Below are 18,172 nucleotides of genomic sequence, written 5' to 3'. Positions count from 1 at the left end.
CGTACCGCATTAAAAAAAAAAAAAAAAAAAAAAAAGAGGGGAAAGAAATCATAGCTAGTACCTGCAAAATTATGAAGGGGATGGAAGGGAAGAAAAAACACAAAAATCTTTATATAATACACTGAGTCCTATATAAAATAATAAAAAACTTGTGCATGAAATATAAAATAGTAAATATAAGGAGTTTTTAAAAACCTAATTTCCAAATTGTCAATGCAAAAGCAACTTCCATTTTAATTATATAACAATTCAGTTACCCTCAACTAAAATTAGTAACAACTCTGAAGTTTCATAAATCTGAACTAGGCAAAAAGATTACAAACTCTCTACTGTATACCACAGACCTCAACCTAGACAGTCTTTAAACTTGATCTCATTAATTAATAAAAGTTTAAATGGAATTCCTTTGGAAACATTGTATTATGAAAAGACAACCTGATTTTTTGACTGAAAGATTTAAAAGTTGTTCTTTTTCACTTCCAGCATTCAAAGGATACAAAGAAAACAAAATATGCAAACATATCTTATGATAACACAGGACTCACACATTCCAAATGATATGTATCATCTCAAGACCCCAATTAAAGATTCAGCTTTTCAGATGCAAATCAATCCTATACAGTCACTGAAATTTTGACAGCATTTAAACGAATTAAATGCTTTTAAGAACTAGCCTGATTAGGCTTCAAAGAATCACACATTTTTCTATCTACTAGCTTGGAATGAAAGGGCTGGAAGGGCTCTGTTCTTGATTCTTTGCAGTCCATGCTGGCTAGTTTTATATTTGTGAACAATTACATATTTTCCAAATCCACACACTTAAGGTCCAAGTATAAGAGCTGGGTTTTCCTCATTATACAAAAATAAATGATTTACTCTTCTCAGGGTGAGAATAGTGACTATATGAGTGTAGGATCAGATGTTAGAGGTAAGTATCCGTACCTCAAAACCAAAAAATAAAAATTCCAAGATTAATTGAGTTTTTAAAAGACCTGAAATACTGTATTTTAAAACAGTTGCCCTAAAAGTTTGAACAATTTTTTTCAGCTTATTTTTAAAATGGTGGTCCTAAATTGAAAAATAAAAACTAAATAACACCACTATGTGTCTGTCATCACATTAGAAAACTGCACCATTTAAAATCTGTGGCAAATGAAAACTTGTTTCAACAGAGGATTTTTGTTTTAATAGTCATCTATGGTATTCTCAAGGAACACGTTTCGCACATCCAGAATGGATGCTAATTCCAAAATGTGCTTCTGGAGGTGAGGGTTCTCCACTGTTTCATCCCTTGGCAGTTGTGGATATGATTCTGGATAATTTCGTGTTTCCTGGTAAACAAAGAAGAGAAAAGTCAATTTTATAGTTTAAGGAAAGAAAATTATACACATTAATATTACTGTTAATATGAACAGTATTAAGAAGTAACTTAATATGCATATTTCTCCTTCATATTGGTAATATATTTGATGAACATACGAAATTGCTGACATTTGACCATTTTGACCCCAAAAATGATAAGTTCATATGGTTCAACCCAATATATTCATTTAGTGAGTTATTTCATGAATATTTACTGGGGCCTATCATTTCTGGGAACTATGCTATATTGTGGAAACCATACAATTCCTACTTGCTGGGGGGAAAATCCTAAAATACACAGAATTTCAACAAGTATTTGTTAATGAATAAATAAATACATGTTTCAGTAGAAATTAAAACGAGAGAAAAGACATGGGAAACCCTGAAAAGGTCAAATTAATGGGCCTGGACAATTAATTATAGGAGAAGGAGGTGTCAAAAATGACTAAGATTTCAGGAATGGATGACTTGAAAGAAGAGTTGAGAGCTACTCAGAGAAAAAGAGATGTAAAGGAGGAGATAATTTGGGGATAGTATAAAGCTTCAGGTCTTAGGTATATTTTATTTAAGGTAATGGGCTATACAAAGAGGACAGCCCGTCAACCAGAATTTGAAAATTCAGGACTGTATCTCAGAAGACAGGTTTGAGGGCTTCCCTGGTGGCAGAGTGGTTAAGAATCCGCCTGCCAATGCAGGGGACACGGGTTCAAGCCCTGGTCCGGGAAGATCCCACATGTCACAGAGCAACTAAGCCCATGCGCCACAACTACTGAGCCTGTGCTCTAGAGCCCGCGAGCCACAACTACTGAAGCCCGTGCACTTGGAGCCCATGCTCTGCAACAAGAGAAGCCACCGCAGTGAGAAGACCGCCCACTGCAATGAAGAGTACTCCCCGCTCACCACAACTAGAGAAAGCCCACGCACAGCAATGAAGACCCAATGCAGCCAAAAAATAAATAAATAAAATAAATAAATTTTTTAAAAAAGAAGAAGACAGGTTTGAGTAGTTTATGTCATACTACATACATATATAATATATACACTGATACAATCTACATGAAGATAAATATTAAAAGCCGTGAAAATGGATGAGGTTTCTAAGCTTATTAGCAAAGAGAGTGAAAAAAAGAGTCCCTAGAAAGAGAGATGAAAGATCAGGGGAAAAAACAAAAAAAGGACTAATAAAAGAAAAAAGAAAATAGTTTTTGTAATCACATGGAAGCAAAATAAGAAGACAATTTCAAGAATAAAGTGATTCTCATTTGGAAATTCTTCTTCATTTGGTACTTTCTATAGACTACAATTTTGCCACATACTTAAAATTTACTGAAAAAATAAATTACCATTTTTCTATACATCTAACATGACGGTCCATATATTCAAAGGTCATTTCTATCTCTCTTGTGCCTGTAGGCCTCAGTAATTACATATTACAGAGACCAAATTTTCATTTTACCACACTAAATACTATGAGGAGTGACAATAATGAAAAGCTCAAACCCCCCCCCCAAAAAAATACAAAAAACCAGGAACTGCTGGGGGGCTACTGTAAACTGAACAATTCTCTCAGCTCACACAGGGCTGGGACATGTTTGAATTCTGACCAAACACCCCAAGGGTGGAGAATATGTGTTGAAACAGTGGACATATAAAAGAGACCCCAGAGAAATCATGCTTCTTAGTACTAGGCTGAAATAAATCTACATCTGTATGTTAATGCTACTGTAATAAACCTGCCCTTAAAAAGCTTAAAAACAAGCCAGGGAAAGGTCAAAAAGATGTTCAAGTAATTTAACTCCTGCCAGAACAAAGCCCAACACTCTTTAAAGACAACAAAATACAGAATTCAACATCAGAAAATTCATAATGCTCACAGTCTAACAGAAAATTACTAAACATACAAAGAATTAGAAATGAGACCCCTAACCAGTAGAAAAAAACAATAAAAGCAAACCTATAAATGATAGAGAATACAGTATTAGAAGGTAAAGGCTTTAGCTATTATTATTCATTCAAGAACACAAAAGAAAACATAAAAATAATAAGGGGAAAAATGGAAAATGTTATAAGAACCAAAAAGAACTTATAGAGGTGAGAAAAATGTAATCCCTGAAATGAAAAACTAAATGGACATAGGATTAAGAGCACATTAGACACTGCAAAAGAAAACATCAGTAAAGTTGAAGACAACAGAAACTGAAACACTGGGAGAAAACAGACATTTTTAAAAATGAAGAGCATGTAAATAAACCTTTTTTCACTTAAAAAAAAAAAGAGCAAATCATTGACCTGTAGGACAATATTAGGTTGTTTAACATATATGTAATTGATGCTCCAGAAAGAAAAAGGGAGGAGGTAGAGAAAATGTTTGAAGAAATAAGGGCCAAAAATATTCTAAAATATATTAAATATGTTGATATTTAGATAGCTCCAAGATGCTCAATAAACCCCAAGCAGGAAGAAAGCAACAAAGAAAAGCATATCAAGCTAGTACATCATAATCAAATTGTAGGAAACCAATGTAAAGAGAAAATCTTAAAAACTGCCAGAGGAAAACACACATTACACATTGTAATAATAGAACAATTATTCAGAAAATCAGTAAGGCTATAAAGAAGTTGAACAACATTATAAGCCAACAAGGCCTAACAGACATTTATAGAACCCTTCACTCAACCGTAGCAGCATATATATATATATATATATGTATATATATATATATATTTTTTTTTTTTTTTTTTTTTTTTGCGGTATGCGGGCCTCTCACTGTTGTGGCCTCTCCCGTTGAGGAGCACAGGCTCCAGATGCGCAGGCTCAGTGGCCATGGCTCACGGGCCCAGCCGCTCCGCGGCATATGGGATCCTCCCAGACCGGGGCACGAACCTGTATCCCCTGCATCAGCAGGCAGACTCTCAACCACTGCGCCACCAGGGAGGCCCCAGCAGCATATATTGATACATTCATTTCAAGTGTCCCTAGAACATGTACCATTATAGACCACATTCTAGACAATAAAGCAAGTCTCAATAAATTAAAAGGACTCAAACCATACAAAGCATACTATTTGACCACAAAGGAATTAAATTAGAAATCAGTAAGATATCTTGAAAATTCCCAAAATTTAAACACTAAATAACATATTTCTAAATAACCCATGGTTCACAAAACATCAGAGTGAAATAAATACTGTCTCAGATGAATAAGCAATGAGAGAATTAATCACCACCAGATATGCACTATAAGAAATGATAAAGGAAATTCTGTGGTAAGAAAAATGATACCAGATGGAAGATTAAATCTAAAGAAAGAAATTAAGAGTGCCAGAAATAATAAATATATAAGCTTTTCCTCCTCATTAAAAATTTTTTAGGAATTCCCCTGGTGGTCCAGTGGTTAAGACTCCACACTTTCACTGCAGGGTGTGTGGGTTCGATCCCTGGTCAGGGAGCTAAGATCCCACATGCTGCATGGCGTGGCAAAAAAAAAAAAAAGATAATTGACTGTTTAATGCTATGATAACCACAAAGTATCAAATAGTATATATCATACTCAAAAGTCAAATGACAATAATAGTAGAGATTGGGAGGGGAAAAATGGAAGAATACTATTGTAAGATAATTACATTAAATATGAAGTGACATTAAAAAAGCAAAACGAGATACAGCATAAATATACAGTGTTATTAAAATAAAATTCTAAAACAAAACAAAACCTCAATTAAGTCAAATGAAAATGAAGGCAGGAGAGAAAGAAAAAAGGTACAAACTGCAGCCAGGACAAATAGAAAACAAATAATAGTATATTTAACTCAAACTATATTAATAATTATACTTAATTTAAATGTAATTTAAAACTAAAAATGTCAAGTAAAAGGCAGATATGGTCAAACTAGATAAAAAAGCAGGAACTAATGTTGTTGAAAAGAATTCCACTTTAAATATTAAGACAGATATAGGTTAAAAGTAAAAGAATAAAACAAGATTTGCCATACAAACACAAACCAGAAGAAAAGTGGTATAGTTATATTAATATTGCACAAACTAGATTGCAGATCAAGGAATACTGCCACACATAAAGACAGTTCATAGTAATGAATGGGTAGTTTCAACAAGACATAACAACTCTAAGTATGTACAAACTCAATAACAGCTTCAAAATGAATAATGAAAAAACAGCACCAAAATGAGAAACGAACCAATTCACAAGTATAATTAGAGGTTTAGATACTTCTCTATCAGGGATAGAATAAGCAGACAGAAAATCAGTTAAGAATACGGAAGACTTGGGGCTTCCCTGGTGGCGCAGTGGTTGAGAGTCCACCTGCTGATGCAGGGGACACGGGTTCGTGCCCTGGTCTGGGAAGATCCCACATGCCACAGAGCGGCTAGGCCCATGAGCCATGGCCGCTGAGCCTGCGCGTCCGGAGCCTGTGCTCCGCAACAGGAGAGGCCACAACAGTGAGAAGCCCATGTACTGCAAAAAAAAAAAAAAAAGAATATGGAAGACTTGAAGAACACTATTTAATATACTTGGAACATCAAGCTGAATTGACATTTATAAATCACTCCATCTAATAATAGCAGAAGCATACATCTAATAGCATGTATTAGAATAGCATCTAATACATAGTCTTTTCAAGTGCAGAAAGAATCTTCACCAAGATAATTCACATGCTGGGTCAAAAAACAAGTTTCAATAAAGTTAAAAGTATTGAAATCATATAACTATAGCAGTTAAGCTTAAAGGGTAGGTGCTTGTACTAGAAGAGCAAAAGGTTTTCAATCTAAGTTTTAAAACATAGAAATTAAAAGAGAAAATTAAAATAAAAGTAATTAAAAAGAAGAAACATAATAAAGTATGAATGGAAATAAATTAAGTAGAAAAGAGACAAACAGTAGTAAAAAAAAATCAAGGAAAGTAAAAGCTGTTTATTTGGAAAGATCATAAAAACTAACAAACCTTTAGCTAGACTGGAAAAAAAAAGACAGGAAACATTACCAATATGAGTCATGAAAAATCACTACAGAGTCTACAGAGACTAAAAGGATAAAGGAATATTATCAACAATTTTTTGGCAATAAATTAGAAAATGACTTGCAAGACACAAGTGATTAAAACTAAGAACAAAATAGAAAACATGAATAGCCTTTGAAACTGAATCCATAATTTAAAACATCCCCAAAAGGAAAACTCCAGGTCCAGATGGCTTCACTGATGAATTCTACCAATCATTCAAGGAAGAAATAATGCCAATTGAAAAGAAACTCTTTAAGAAATACAAGAGAATGAAACACACCCCAACTCAGTTTATGAAGTCAGCACTACCCTGATAACAAAACCACATGAAGACCTCACAAGAAAAAATTAAATACCATAATCATTCATAAAAACAGATACAAAAATCCAAAAGGAAATACTAGCAAAATGAATCAAACAATGCAAAAGGATAATACATGACCACAAAATGTGTTTAGCCCAGATATACAAGGTTGACTTACTATTAGAAAATCAATCAATGCTATTCACCATGTTAACAGAATTAATATATATCAGGATCAATTAATGCAGAAAAAAATTATTTGACAATCTTTTATACCCATTCCTGATAAAAACTCTCAGCAATAGGAATAGAAAGGAGCTCAGTCAACCTGAAAAAGGGTGTGTATGAAAAACTAACAATTAACATTATAATTTATGGTAAATGACTAATTTTTCCCTTAAAACCAGGAACAAGGCAAGAATATTCATTCTCATTACTTCTATTCACCATTTTGCTGTAAGATCTAGCCCTGAAAAAAGCACACACATACACAAAATAAAAGGCATACAGATTGGAAAGGAAGACGTAAAGCTGCCTTTGTCTGAAGATGACATGATCGTGTAGATAGAAAACCTTAAGGAATACACAGAAAGGTAACAAAGCAAATACTTCAATTTAGCAAGACTGCAGGATACAGGTTAATTTATTATTATTATTTTTAAAGATTTTTTTGATGTGGACCATTTTTAAAGTCTTTATTGAATTTGTTACAATATTGCTTCTGTTCTATGTTTTGCTTTTTGGCCGCGAGGCACGTGGGATCTTAGCTCCCTGACCAGGGATCGAACCTGCACCCCCTGCATTGGAATGCGAAGTCCTAACCACTGGACCACCAGGGAAGTCCCACAGGTTAATTTAGAAAACATTATTCGCTGATAATACATAAAAACATTTGTTTCTATGTATCAGCAACAAATAATTGGAAAATGAAATAAAAAATATAATTTTATTTACAAATCATCAAAACGAAATACTTTGGGATAAATTTAATAAGACACATGTAAGACCTGTATGATGAGAACCACAAAATATTGGTGAGAGAAACTAAAGAAGACCTAAATAAATGGGGAGATATATCATATTAATTCATTGGAAGACTCAATATTATTAAAATACAACACTCCACAGATTGATTATATAGATTTAAATGCAATCCCAATCAAAATATAAAATTCACATAGATATGCAAAGGATCTTCTAGAACTATTAAAACACATAAAACATTTTGGCAATGGCAGGGGGGGCTCACACTACAAAGATTTCAAGACTTATTATAAAGCTACAATTATCAAGGCAGCAGCATATTAGAGAAAAATGCTATTCAGTCAATGGAACAGAATTTAGAGTCTAGAAATATCCCTATACATATATGGTTGACTGATTTTCAAAAAATAACAAAAGTAACTCAATGAGAAAAGGATAAGCTTTTCAACAAGAGATACTAGAACAATTTCATACCCGTATTGAAAAGAAATTTTAACCCTTACTTCACACTGTAAACAAAAGTTAACTCATATCATAGAACTAAATGTAAAAGCTAAGACTATAAACTCCTAGAATCTTTGTGACTTTGGGATAGGCAGAGATTTCTTAGATAAAACACACCACAAAAGAAAAAAAAACTGATTCGTTCAAACTTCATCAAAATTTTAAAAGTTTAGTCTTCAAAAGCCACTGTTAAGAAAACGAAAAGGAAAGCCAACAGAATGGGATAAGATGCAGCTAACAAGCACATGAAAAGATGTCCAATATCCTCATTCATCAGTGAAATGCAAATTGAAACTATGGGTTGGCCAAAAGGTTCGAATGAACTTTTTGGCCAACCAATACAATGAGATACCACTATAAATCCAATAGACTGGTTACAATTTAAGACTGACAACACTATGTGTTGGCAAGGATGTAGAGCAACTTTCACATGCAGTTGCTGGGAACAGAAAATGACACAACTACTTTGAGAAAAAGTCTGGCAGTTTCTTATAAGACTAAAGACATACCTACTCTGTGATCAAGAAAATTCAAAACGTAAGTCTGGAAAAGAATTGCATAGGAATGTTCATGGTCACTTTATCTATAATAGTCAAAAGTTTAAAACTGCCCAAGTGTTCATTAAAAAGAGAAGACCCAAGGGGACTTCCCTCATGGTCCAGTGGTAAAGAATCCACTTTCTGATGCGGGGGACGTGGGTTCGATCCCTGGTCGGGGATCTAAGATCCCACATGCCGCGGGGCAACTAAGCCCACGCGCCACAACTATTGAGCCCACGGGCCTCAATGAGAGAGCTCTCACGCTGCAAACTACAGAGCCCATGCACTCTGGAGCCCGTGCACCACAACTAGAGAGAAGCCCACATGCCACAACCAGAGAGAAGCCTGTGTGCCACAACGAAAGATCCTGCACACCTCAACAAAGGTCCCGCGTGCCACAACTAAGACCTGACGAAGTCAAAAAAAAAAAAGAGAAGGCCTAAATAAACTGTGATATATTCAGAAAATGGAACTACTCAAAAGGAATGAGTTACTTCTACATGAAATAACACAGATGAATCTTAAGAATATGCTTGATCAAATAAGGTTTACACTGTATAATTCAAGTTCATGAATAGGTGACATTAATCTGTAGTGAAAATAATAAAAAGAGCATTGTCTCTGGGATAATGGGTAGTGGACTGACTGGAGAAGGGTGTGGAGAAAATTTTCTGGAATGATGCTATGTTGTATTACTAATTGGGGTTTGAGTTACAAAGGAGTATGTATTTGTCAAAACTCATCTAATGGTAGACTTTAGTTCTGTGCATTTCACTGTATGTAAACTTTACATTAAAAAAAGAAGTAAGTAAATAAATATAAATTTCAGTTATTTATATGCATGATGAAGTGTTGAGGGGTGAAGTCCACAGTTTACTTCAAAATGCATCAAAAACTGAGATGAACTGATGATTGAAAAGAGAGATGGATAAATGGACAAATATGTGAGAAAGCAAATATACCAAAATGTTAACTACAGAATCCAGCTAGTGTGTATATGGGTATTCACTGCACAACTCTTTCACATTTTAAAATTATAGTCATAAAATGGAAAAAATATTATATTTTAAAACTAAAAATGGTAAAAGACTTTTGAAAATATTTAAGCATATTTGAAAAAGAACCAAATGTTACTTATAAGAAGTGAAAAATGGCTACGTTTTTTAAAACCTCACTGAAGAGTGTTACATAGTTACATGAATACACAGAAAGAAACAAACTACTTAGAGCAAAACAGACCAAAGACTTGAACATACTCTTCATAAAGAAGAACACAGAGTAACACATATGAAAAGTTGTTCAACCTCAAGAGTAATCCCAGAAATGACATTTGAAACCACAATGAGCTACTACTTACACCCACCAGATTCACATGAAACACAAAGAATGAGAGCAACAAGTGTTGACAAGGATTAGACCAATAGCAACGCTTACACACAGCGACTGCAAGCGTAAACTGGTATAACCAGGGCTTTAACTAGTAAGGCTGAATACGTCTATAGTGTCTGACCCTACAGTCCACTACTAGTATGTTCGGCAGAGAAAATCTTACATATGTGCGCCAGGTAACTGATGGAAGATTTCACAGTGGCATCGTTTATAATAATAACAAACCAGAAACAACCCAAATGGCCATTATCAGTAGATAATGAGTAATTTGGGATGTATAGTCAAACAACTGAATCCTATATAGCAGTGAAAACGGATGAATGAAAGCTACAGTCAGTCATCAACATGGCTCAATCTCAGGAATGTAACAGTGAGTCAAAAAGCAAGATGTAGAAGAATACATACAATATGGATCCATGAACATGTTGTGTAGGAACACAAAAATATGTGACACAACTATAAAGTAAAGCAAATGACAATTATAAAATTTAGGGTTTTCGTTTCATTAAAACTAAAGAGGGGGGCTTCCCTGGTGGCGCAGTGGTTGAGAGTCCGCCTGCCGATGCAGGGGACGTGGGTTTGTGCCCAGGTCCGGGAGGATCCCACATGCCGTGGAGCGGCTGGGCCCGTGAGCCATGGCCGCTGAGCCTGCGCGTCTGGAGCCTGTGCTCCGCAACGGGAGAGGCCACAGCAGTGAGAGGCCCGCGTACCGCAAAAAAAAAAAAAAAACTAAAGAGGGGAGACAGGATCAGGGAGGACCCACAGAGGGGCCTCAAAGGTAATGAAAACTTTCTGCTTCTTAAACTGGGTGGTAGCTACTCAGATGTGCCTTAGATTGTTCATCTTTATACCTTACATATTAATATGTGAATATTATATTGGATCTAGTCAAAGTTTATTTAATACAAGTGAAATATAATATATGACTCTTAAATACCTAAAATGGCAAAATTGATCTTTAATGATATTCTTTGCCTACCCGAAAAATCTTGTGCATCCTCATGGTGGCTGAACAAAAGATAAATCTTGTGAGAAGCAAGCGAAGAAATTCATCTCCAAAAAACTGGAGAAATGCCTGATCTGTAGGGAGGAGAAAAGTGACAGTAAAAGGATACTTAAGTGGGAAATACATTTCAAAAGGCAAGAAATGTTCAGGAAAACCTTCTCAACTTTCCTGCCTTCAACAAATACCTTTATAAATTCAAACAATTTAAACAATTTTAAACCATTATAGTACATTCTGTTAAGTGTGCAGTTAGATTAGTAGGGTACCTATTGAACGTGAATGGGTCAGTAGCTGGGCAATATCGCGGTTGATTTTTCGAAGATATTCTTGACACTTTTCCCATAGGCCTCTACGCATGCTTGACAATCCAGAGACAAATAGGAAGGCCATTAGAGGATTGTTCAAAAAGAGAGTGAAGAGGCTACCTCGTTGAGATTGATCTGTAATAACAAACATGTTATATATATAGACAACAGTTCTGCAAAAGAGAGGCATTTGAGGAACACTTTAATGTACTGACAATGTATAAAATTAAAGCTGTATCATTAAAGTATAATTCAACAAAGTACATTCGGCTTGGAACTACAAAAACATATCCCAGGTACATTGCTTTCTGCTGAAAAAAACTTAAGATAGAGTCTTGTAAACTTAAGAGAAACGGAAAATGAACATGTTTCTTTGCTTTTTTTTCCCCTCCAACTAACAATTTCCATGCAAATATGGCAAGTGCTGGATCATGGGCAGCTCCTAATGGAACCCTCTGAGAAGCACTAGAACTGCCAATCTCTTTCATTCTCCTTTGTTAGTTGCTCTTTCTCTTCCTATCCCTTAAATATCAGTATTTTCTTTCTACACATTGTTGATCTCACCTATGCACAAATTTCAGTTATCATTTATATGCATATTAATTCCCAGTTCCCTATCTGCAGCCTAAATAAGCTCCTTAGGTCCAGAACGGCACTGTCCTACAGTAGCCACCAGACACACTTCAAAAGTGATGAGTCCAAATTGAGACAAACTGTGAATTATAAAATATAAATGTCTCATTAACACTCATTTCACCTGTTTGTTTCTACCTTAAAAAAAATGTGGCTACTAGAAAACTTAGAATCACATGTGTGACTCCCATTATATTTCTATTGGACAGAGGAGCTCCACACTACTATACTCAACCTAACTCTCAAAGGTAACCTCAAACTCAACATATCAAAACTTGTCAGTAGATTCTTTCCCCTGTTGTTCTCCTACAAATCTGCTTCTTATCCAGGATTATCACTTCTACCGGCACCTCAGCCAGACACCTGGCAGTCCATCCCTGCTTCCTTCCTCTCCCTGATTCCCTCTCATCCAGTCCATCAAGTCCTACTGGTTCTCCAGGATTATTATCTCCAGCTAACCAGCCACTGTCCTCACTCTGGCCAACATCATCTCCCCATTTCCATCAAAGCTCCTCCCCAATTCATTCTTCACATGCTCGCATGCTTTTTCTCTGCTAGAACACTCTTATTCAACCATTTCCCACCCCCATCTAATTCTACGTATCCTTCAACTCAACTTTAGACATCATTTCATCTACTTTCTTAACTCTCAAGGGCTGGTCAGGAGTTCACCTTACATGTGCTTCCTCCTGTGAAACCCTCAGAGCACCTACAGTAATTGCCAGTTAGGTTGTCTATATCTTCTACCTAGCACAGCACCTGATAAATAAATGTGGAATAAATGCTTGTTGAATGAATGAAGTGACTCTTGGTTAAAGAGATAACTGCAGAATTCAGATACCAGAGGTGCAGGGATGTAATCTGACATTCCAAATACTTAGGTATCTGCTAGTTTTGTGTCCAGATGGGACACATTTAAGGGATTAGAGGTCTAAGTTTTACAGCACAAAAAATAGGATACTGGACTAAAAAATGTTAAGGACATATATTTCAATTAATCATATTAATAACAATAGTTAGCACATATTGAATACTTACTGTGTACCCAGAATTATTTAATGAGGTAGGTATTATTATTATCTCCATTTGATAGGAAAGAAACTGAGGCACAGAATGGCTAAGTAACTTCCCAAGGTCACACAGCTGGTAAGTGGCTGAGTTGGGATTCAAACACAATCAGTTTGCCTCCAGAGTCTGTGTTTTTACCCTCTTCACAATAAAACCTTTCAGATTAAATAATTGTGGTATTAACCCATCAGGTCCATGCAATTTAAAATAAAGCTGCATCTTGATAGGAAAATTTGATAGCAAAAAGTACTCGCGATTAGAAGGGGTTACATGTCTCCAAAAGTGATAAGAAACAGGTTAACAAAGTCCTCAAAGCAGGAGAGCTTTACCGTTGTTTGAAGGTAAGTTCTATCCCTTAGTGATTTGCCTTTTAGATACATGAACTTAGTATTTCTACATGTTTTTCCCTGTTAAATAGCAGAACTTACCTTAAAACAACGGTGAAAAGTCTCCAGCTTCTCTCGGGCATTCAAATGCTGACCATCACTTCCTGTGTCAAACTATGTCAGCAGACAGGACTTCTGGCTGGGAAGTAGCAGTAAAATGCCATCTCCCACAGAGAGACATCAGCACTATTCACAGTTAGGGAGATAGTGAAACAGTGACAAGTACTGCTAAAACAGGATTAAGGTTTGTTTAGTATTTTACCTAGCTTAATGACTGGGAATTAGATTAGATTTTATGTGTTGCTTACTGAGGACAAATTATTAAAGACAAAAAGTTTTTCATTTCTCAGCCACCTGAGAAAAGGCAAAAACACTGACCTGTCTCTCTGGCACCCTGAGAAGAGGTTCTTTTATTTTATTTTATTTTATTATTTTTATTTTTATTTTTATTTTTTTGCTGTACACGGGCCTCTCACTGTTGTGACCTCTCCCGTTGCGGAGCACAGGCTCCGGACGCACAGGCTCAGTGGCCATGGCTCACGGGCCCAGCCGCTCCGCGGCATGTGGGATCCTCCCGGACCGGGGCACGAACCCGTGTCCCCTGCATCGGCAGGCGGACTCTCAACCACTGCGCCACCAGGGAAGCCCAGTTCTTTTATTTTAAAAATGCGAGGTAAAAATGTGAATAAAAGACACCCTTTAAGTTGTGCCAGTTAGGTTATTCTAACACTTAGGCATAGATTGAGAAGTGTTCTAGACCAGAAATCTCACTGTCTTAAAAGATACTTAAAATATGTAGCCAGAGCTGGAGGAAGTCATGCTATATGGATGACGACCAGCACACCTGCAACACAAATTTTAAAATTCACAAATCATGAGCTCCCCAGTAGCAAGGGACCAAAACCACTCTTTTCTCAGGGATGATTTATCATTTCTTTTAGAATTATCTCAAGGCCTAACAGTTAGCCCATTAAAGAATTCTGGTTGTTGGCAAGACTTCGGGGTTTATTTCAGACTGACACTTGCTACATTAAACACTATAAATCCACAACTGACCACTATAGGTGGGGGAGACAAAGATCAGAGCAGGATTATTCAAAATGTAGACATAAGTTTATTTGCAACCTACGGATACAACAGGGAATGACAGAACATACCTTGTAAAGCTTTTGGATATGCTGTAGGAGAAAGCAAGCAGACTAGTGGCTGTCCAAATAAGTTTGTGAAATTCTGTAATATATAAGAATTTAAAACTTTCATTAAAGATTTGACCAATGATAGTAATTTTCCAAAGCATATCATTAGTGTATAGATTGGGTCCTTTAACTTATAAACAGATGCAGAAACATCAGTAACAGCTGAAAAGACTGTCATTCAAGTTTAACTAACATGCATAACAGGTTTTCTTAAAGTGGTGAAGTTTATTAAGTGAGCTATTGATTTTTAAAGTAAAGGCACACACATGGTTGAAGTGTCACAGGGAGAGGGCATCTGGCTGTTTATCAAGAGGTTGCTCTAGGGGCTTCCCTGGTGGCGCAGTGGTTGAGAGTCCGCCTGTCGATGCAGGGGACACGGGTTTGTGCCCCGGTCCGGGAAGATCCCACATGCCGCGGAGCAGCTCGGCCCGTGAGCCATGGCCGCTGGGCCTGCGCGTCTGGAGCCTGTGCTCCGCAACGGGAGAGGCCACAATAGTGAGAGGCCCGCGTACCGCAAAAAAAAAAAAAAAAAAAAAAAGAGGTTGCTCTATTGGGCAACATACACTAATATTTACAAGGGTAAATTTGCCAAGATCTATGATCTGGCTCTCAGCCTCACAGGCTCTAAAACCTGACTTACTGGTATGTGAAGACTGGATTTATCTCTCATTGTGAATCATATTAATTGCTCATACAGAATGATGTATAAAACCAGAATGTGAATGTGTTAATTTACGGTGAGAATTAAACTGACACTCACTACTCTTTGCATGATTAAGAATATCCTTTCCCTAAAGGCAGATCTACATGGGAAGTAAAATCATAGACTGTTTGGTAAAACAAGAAAGAAAACTCCTAGGAGTAAACTTAATAAGAAGTGAAAAAAACAAAAATAACTAAAAAATACTCCTGAATGATAAAAATGAAGACTTGAACAAATGGAAAGCTATATTGTGTTCTCAGAGGGGAATCCATTCTAAAGATGTCATTTCAATAATTTATTAAAATTTAAACCAACCTCAACAAAAACGGCCACGGACTTTTTTCCCCTGCAACTGAAAGAAATTCTAAAGTGCATACAGATAAGGTATATTAGCCAGGAAAACTCTGAAAAAGAAGAGCAAAGAGGGGGAACTAGACTTATCAGACACCAAAACATACTTCAAAGCCTCAGTAATTAGAAATATGTGCCACAGCATAAGAGGAGGCAGAAAACCAATGCAAGAAAATGAAGAATCTAGAATTAGACCCCAAAATAGACAGGGCTTAAGGATATATGATAAAGATGATGGTTGGAATTGGCAGGAAAAACTGATAGCTATCTAGAAAAAAAGTTGGCTCCATACTTCATACCAAAACCTAGGATGAATTTCAAATATATCTGATTTAAATGTAAAAAAATTAAACAATAACAGTGCTGAAAGAAAATAAGGGTTGGGCTTCCCTGGTGGCGCAGTGGTTGCGAGTCCGCCTGCCAATGCAGGGGACACGGGTTCGTGCCCCAGTCCGGGAAGATCCCACATGCCGCGGAGCGGCTAGGCCCGTGAGCCATGGCCGCTGAGCCTGCGCATCTGAAGCCTGTGCTCCGCAACGGGAGAGGCCACAGCAGTGAGAGGCCCGCGTACCGCAAAAAAAAAAAAAAAAAAGAAAATAAGGGTTATTTTTGTCATCTAGAAGATCTTCCTAACTATTATAATTAAGATTAATAAACCCAGTTACAAAAATAAAAAATACAGCATGAACTAAATCAAAAGCTAGATGATGAATTGGGGAAAAATATCTGCAACTCACATTACAAAGGATTAATCTCCTTAATATAGAAAGAGCTTTTCCAAATCCATAAGAAAAAGACCACTGTCCTAACAGAAAAATGGGTGAAGGGTAACAGGGAATACAATATTGATTGATTTTCATATATGGAACCTTCATGCATTATTCAGATAGATTATTCTATTAGTAGGTCTATTTATTAGCATTTTATTTAAAATTTTCTAATATATAATTATAAACTAATCTGGGATAGAGTTTTTTATATGTGCTATTTTTGTCTTGAAATAGTATCATTATCATAATGATTCCTAACATTTACTGAGTGCTAACTATTTTCCAGGGACTATCCTAGGATTCTTAGCTCCTAACCCATAATCTTAACAATCCTATAAAATTATTACAGAGAAGGAAAAAGAGTCTCAGAAAAGACCAAGGAAATGCTCAAGGTCATATAAATGTCTTGTGGCCTGTTATAGAATGAATTGGATATTTCTGATATTTTCCATTGCTCTGGAATTGTGCAGATTATAAAAGTTTAAAATAATTTATTGGTGAACTCAAAAAGGCTAGAGCCTTTTTTTAATGGAGATAACTTTGATCACTTCCCTCATACTATTTCATACCCTGTGATTGGGCTTTCGGATTTCCCTTCTTGTAGCCATTAGATATTTTTTTCCCAGGAAATTGTCCATTTAACTGAGACTTTAAAACATCTTACAACTTTAGGGACTTCCCTGGTGGCGCAGTGGCCTGCCAATGCAGGGGACACGGGTTCGAGCCCTGGTCCGGGAAGATCCCACATGCTGCGGAGCAACTAAGCTCATGTGCCATAATTACTGAGCTTGTGCTCTAGAGCCCGTGAGCCACAACTACTGAGCCCGCACGCCACAACTACTGAAGCCCACGTGCCTAGAGCCCGTGCTCCACAACGAGAAGCCACCACAATGAGAAGCCCATGTACCTCAACAAAAAGTAGCCTCGGCTCACCACAACTAGAGAAAGCCCACGTGCAGCAACAAAAACCCAACGCAGCCAAAAATAAATAAATAAATAAATCTTTCTTCAATAGATATTCATTGAACCTACAAACTAGACACTGTTCTAGGTGCTAGGGATACTGTAGTTAAGAAAAAAAAAACTGATTAAAAAAACCTAAACCTGTCTTCCTGGAGTTGATATTTAGATGGGGGTGGAGGTGGCAGGTAGAGACCCACAGTAAACAAATAAAGAAGTTATATAATATTACAGAAGCTGACAAGTGCTACATATGGAAAGACAGAATAAAGTAGTTAGCAGCACAGAAAGATTTATAATCAGACTGTATTTAAATCCCAAATCAGCCACCTTTTGCCTTGGTTTTATCAGTAAAATGGGGATAATAAAAGTAACACGTTGCGTTGTGAGGATTAAATGTGTTAGAATAGTGCATGGCATTATATAGAAGCTAACTTATGATTATAAGAAAAATAAAGTAAGAAAACTGGATAAAGAGTATTGGGGAGGCATATAATTTTAAATAGGGCAATTAGGGAGAACTCTCTGAAGAGGCTTCAGCTGATTAAACACCTGGAAAACAATGTGGGTATCTTTGGAAGAGGATTCAAGCCTGGGGGAACACAACACAAAGATCCTAAGCAGGAGACTACCAGGTATGTTTGAAGAACAGCAAGGTCAGTGTGGCTGAAGAGAACTGAGTGATAGGGAGACCAG

At 36.5% G+C, this 18,172-nt stretch overlaps 1 protein-coding gene across 1 annotated transcript in view; it reads right to left on the bottom strand.

Moving 5' to 3' along the window:
• Positions 1 to 1,184: 1,184 nt before the first annotated feature.
• Positions 1,185 to 18,172, bottom strand: part of SCAI (suppressor of cancer cell invasion) — a gene marked incomplete at both ends in the record, with an annotated part of 105,355 nt that continues 88,367 nt past the window's right edge. The window contains 4 exons of the mRNA XM_079706403.1: positions 1,185 to 1,331; positions 11,078 to 11,178; positions 11,371 to 11,544; positions 14,654 to 14,726. Coding sequence (XP_079562529.1) covers positions 1,185 to 1,331; positions 11,078 to 11,178; positions 11,371 to 11,544; positions 14,654 to 14,726 — 495 coding nt within the window. The remainder of the gene's footprint in view (positions 1,332 to 11,077; positions 11,179 to 11,370; positions 11,545 to 14,653; positions 14,727 to 18,172) is intronic.

This window comes from Hyperoodon ampullatus (assembly GCF_949752795.1).
Source record: "Hyperoodon ampullatus genome assembly, chromosome: 6".
In the NCBI taxonomy this organism is placed as follows: Eukaryota; Metazoa; Chordata; class Mammalia; order Artiodactyla; family Ziphiidae; genus Hyperoodon; species Hyperoodon ampullatus.
This window is presented reverse-complemented; position numbering and strand designations above follow the sequence as displayed.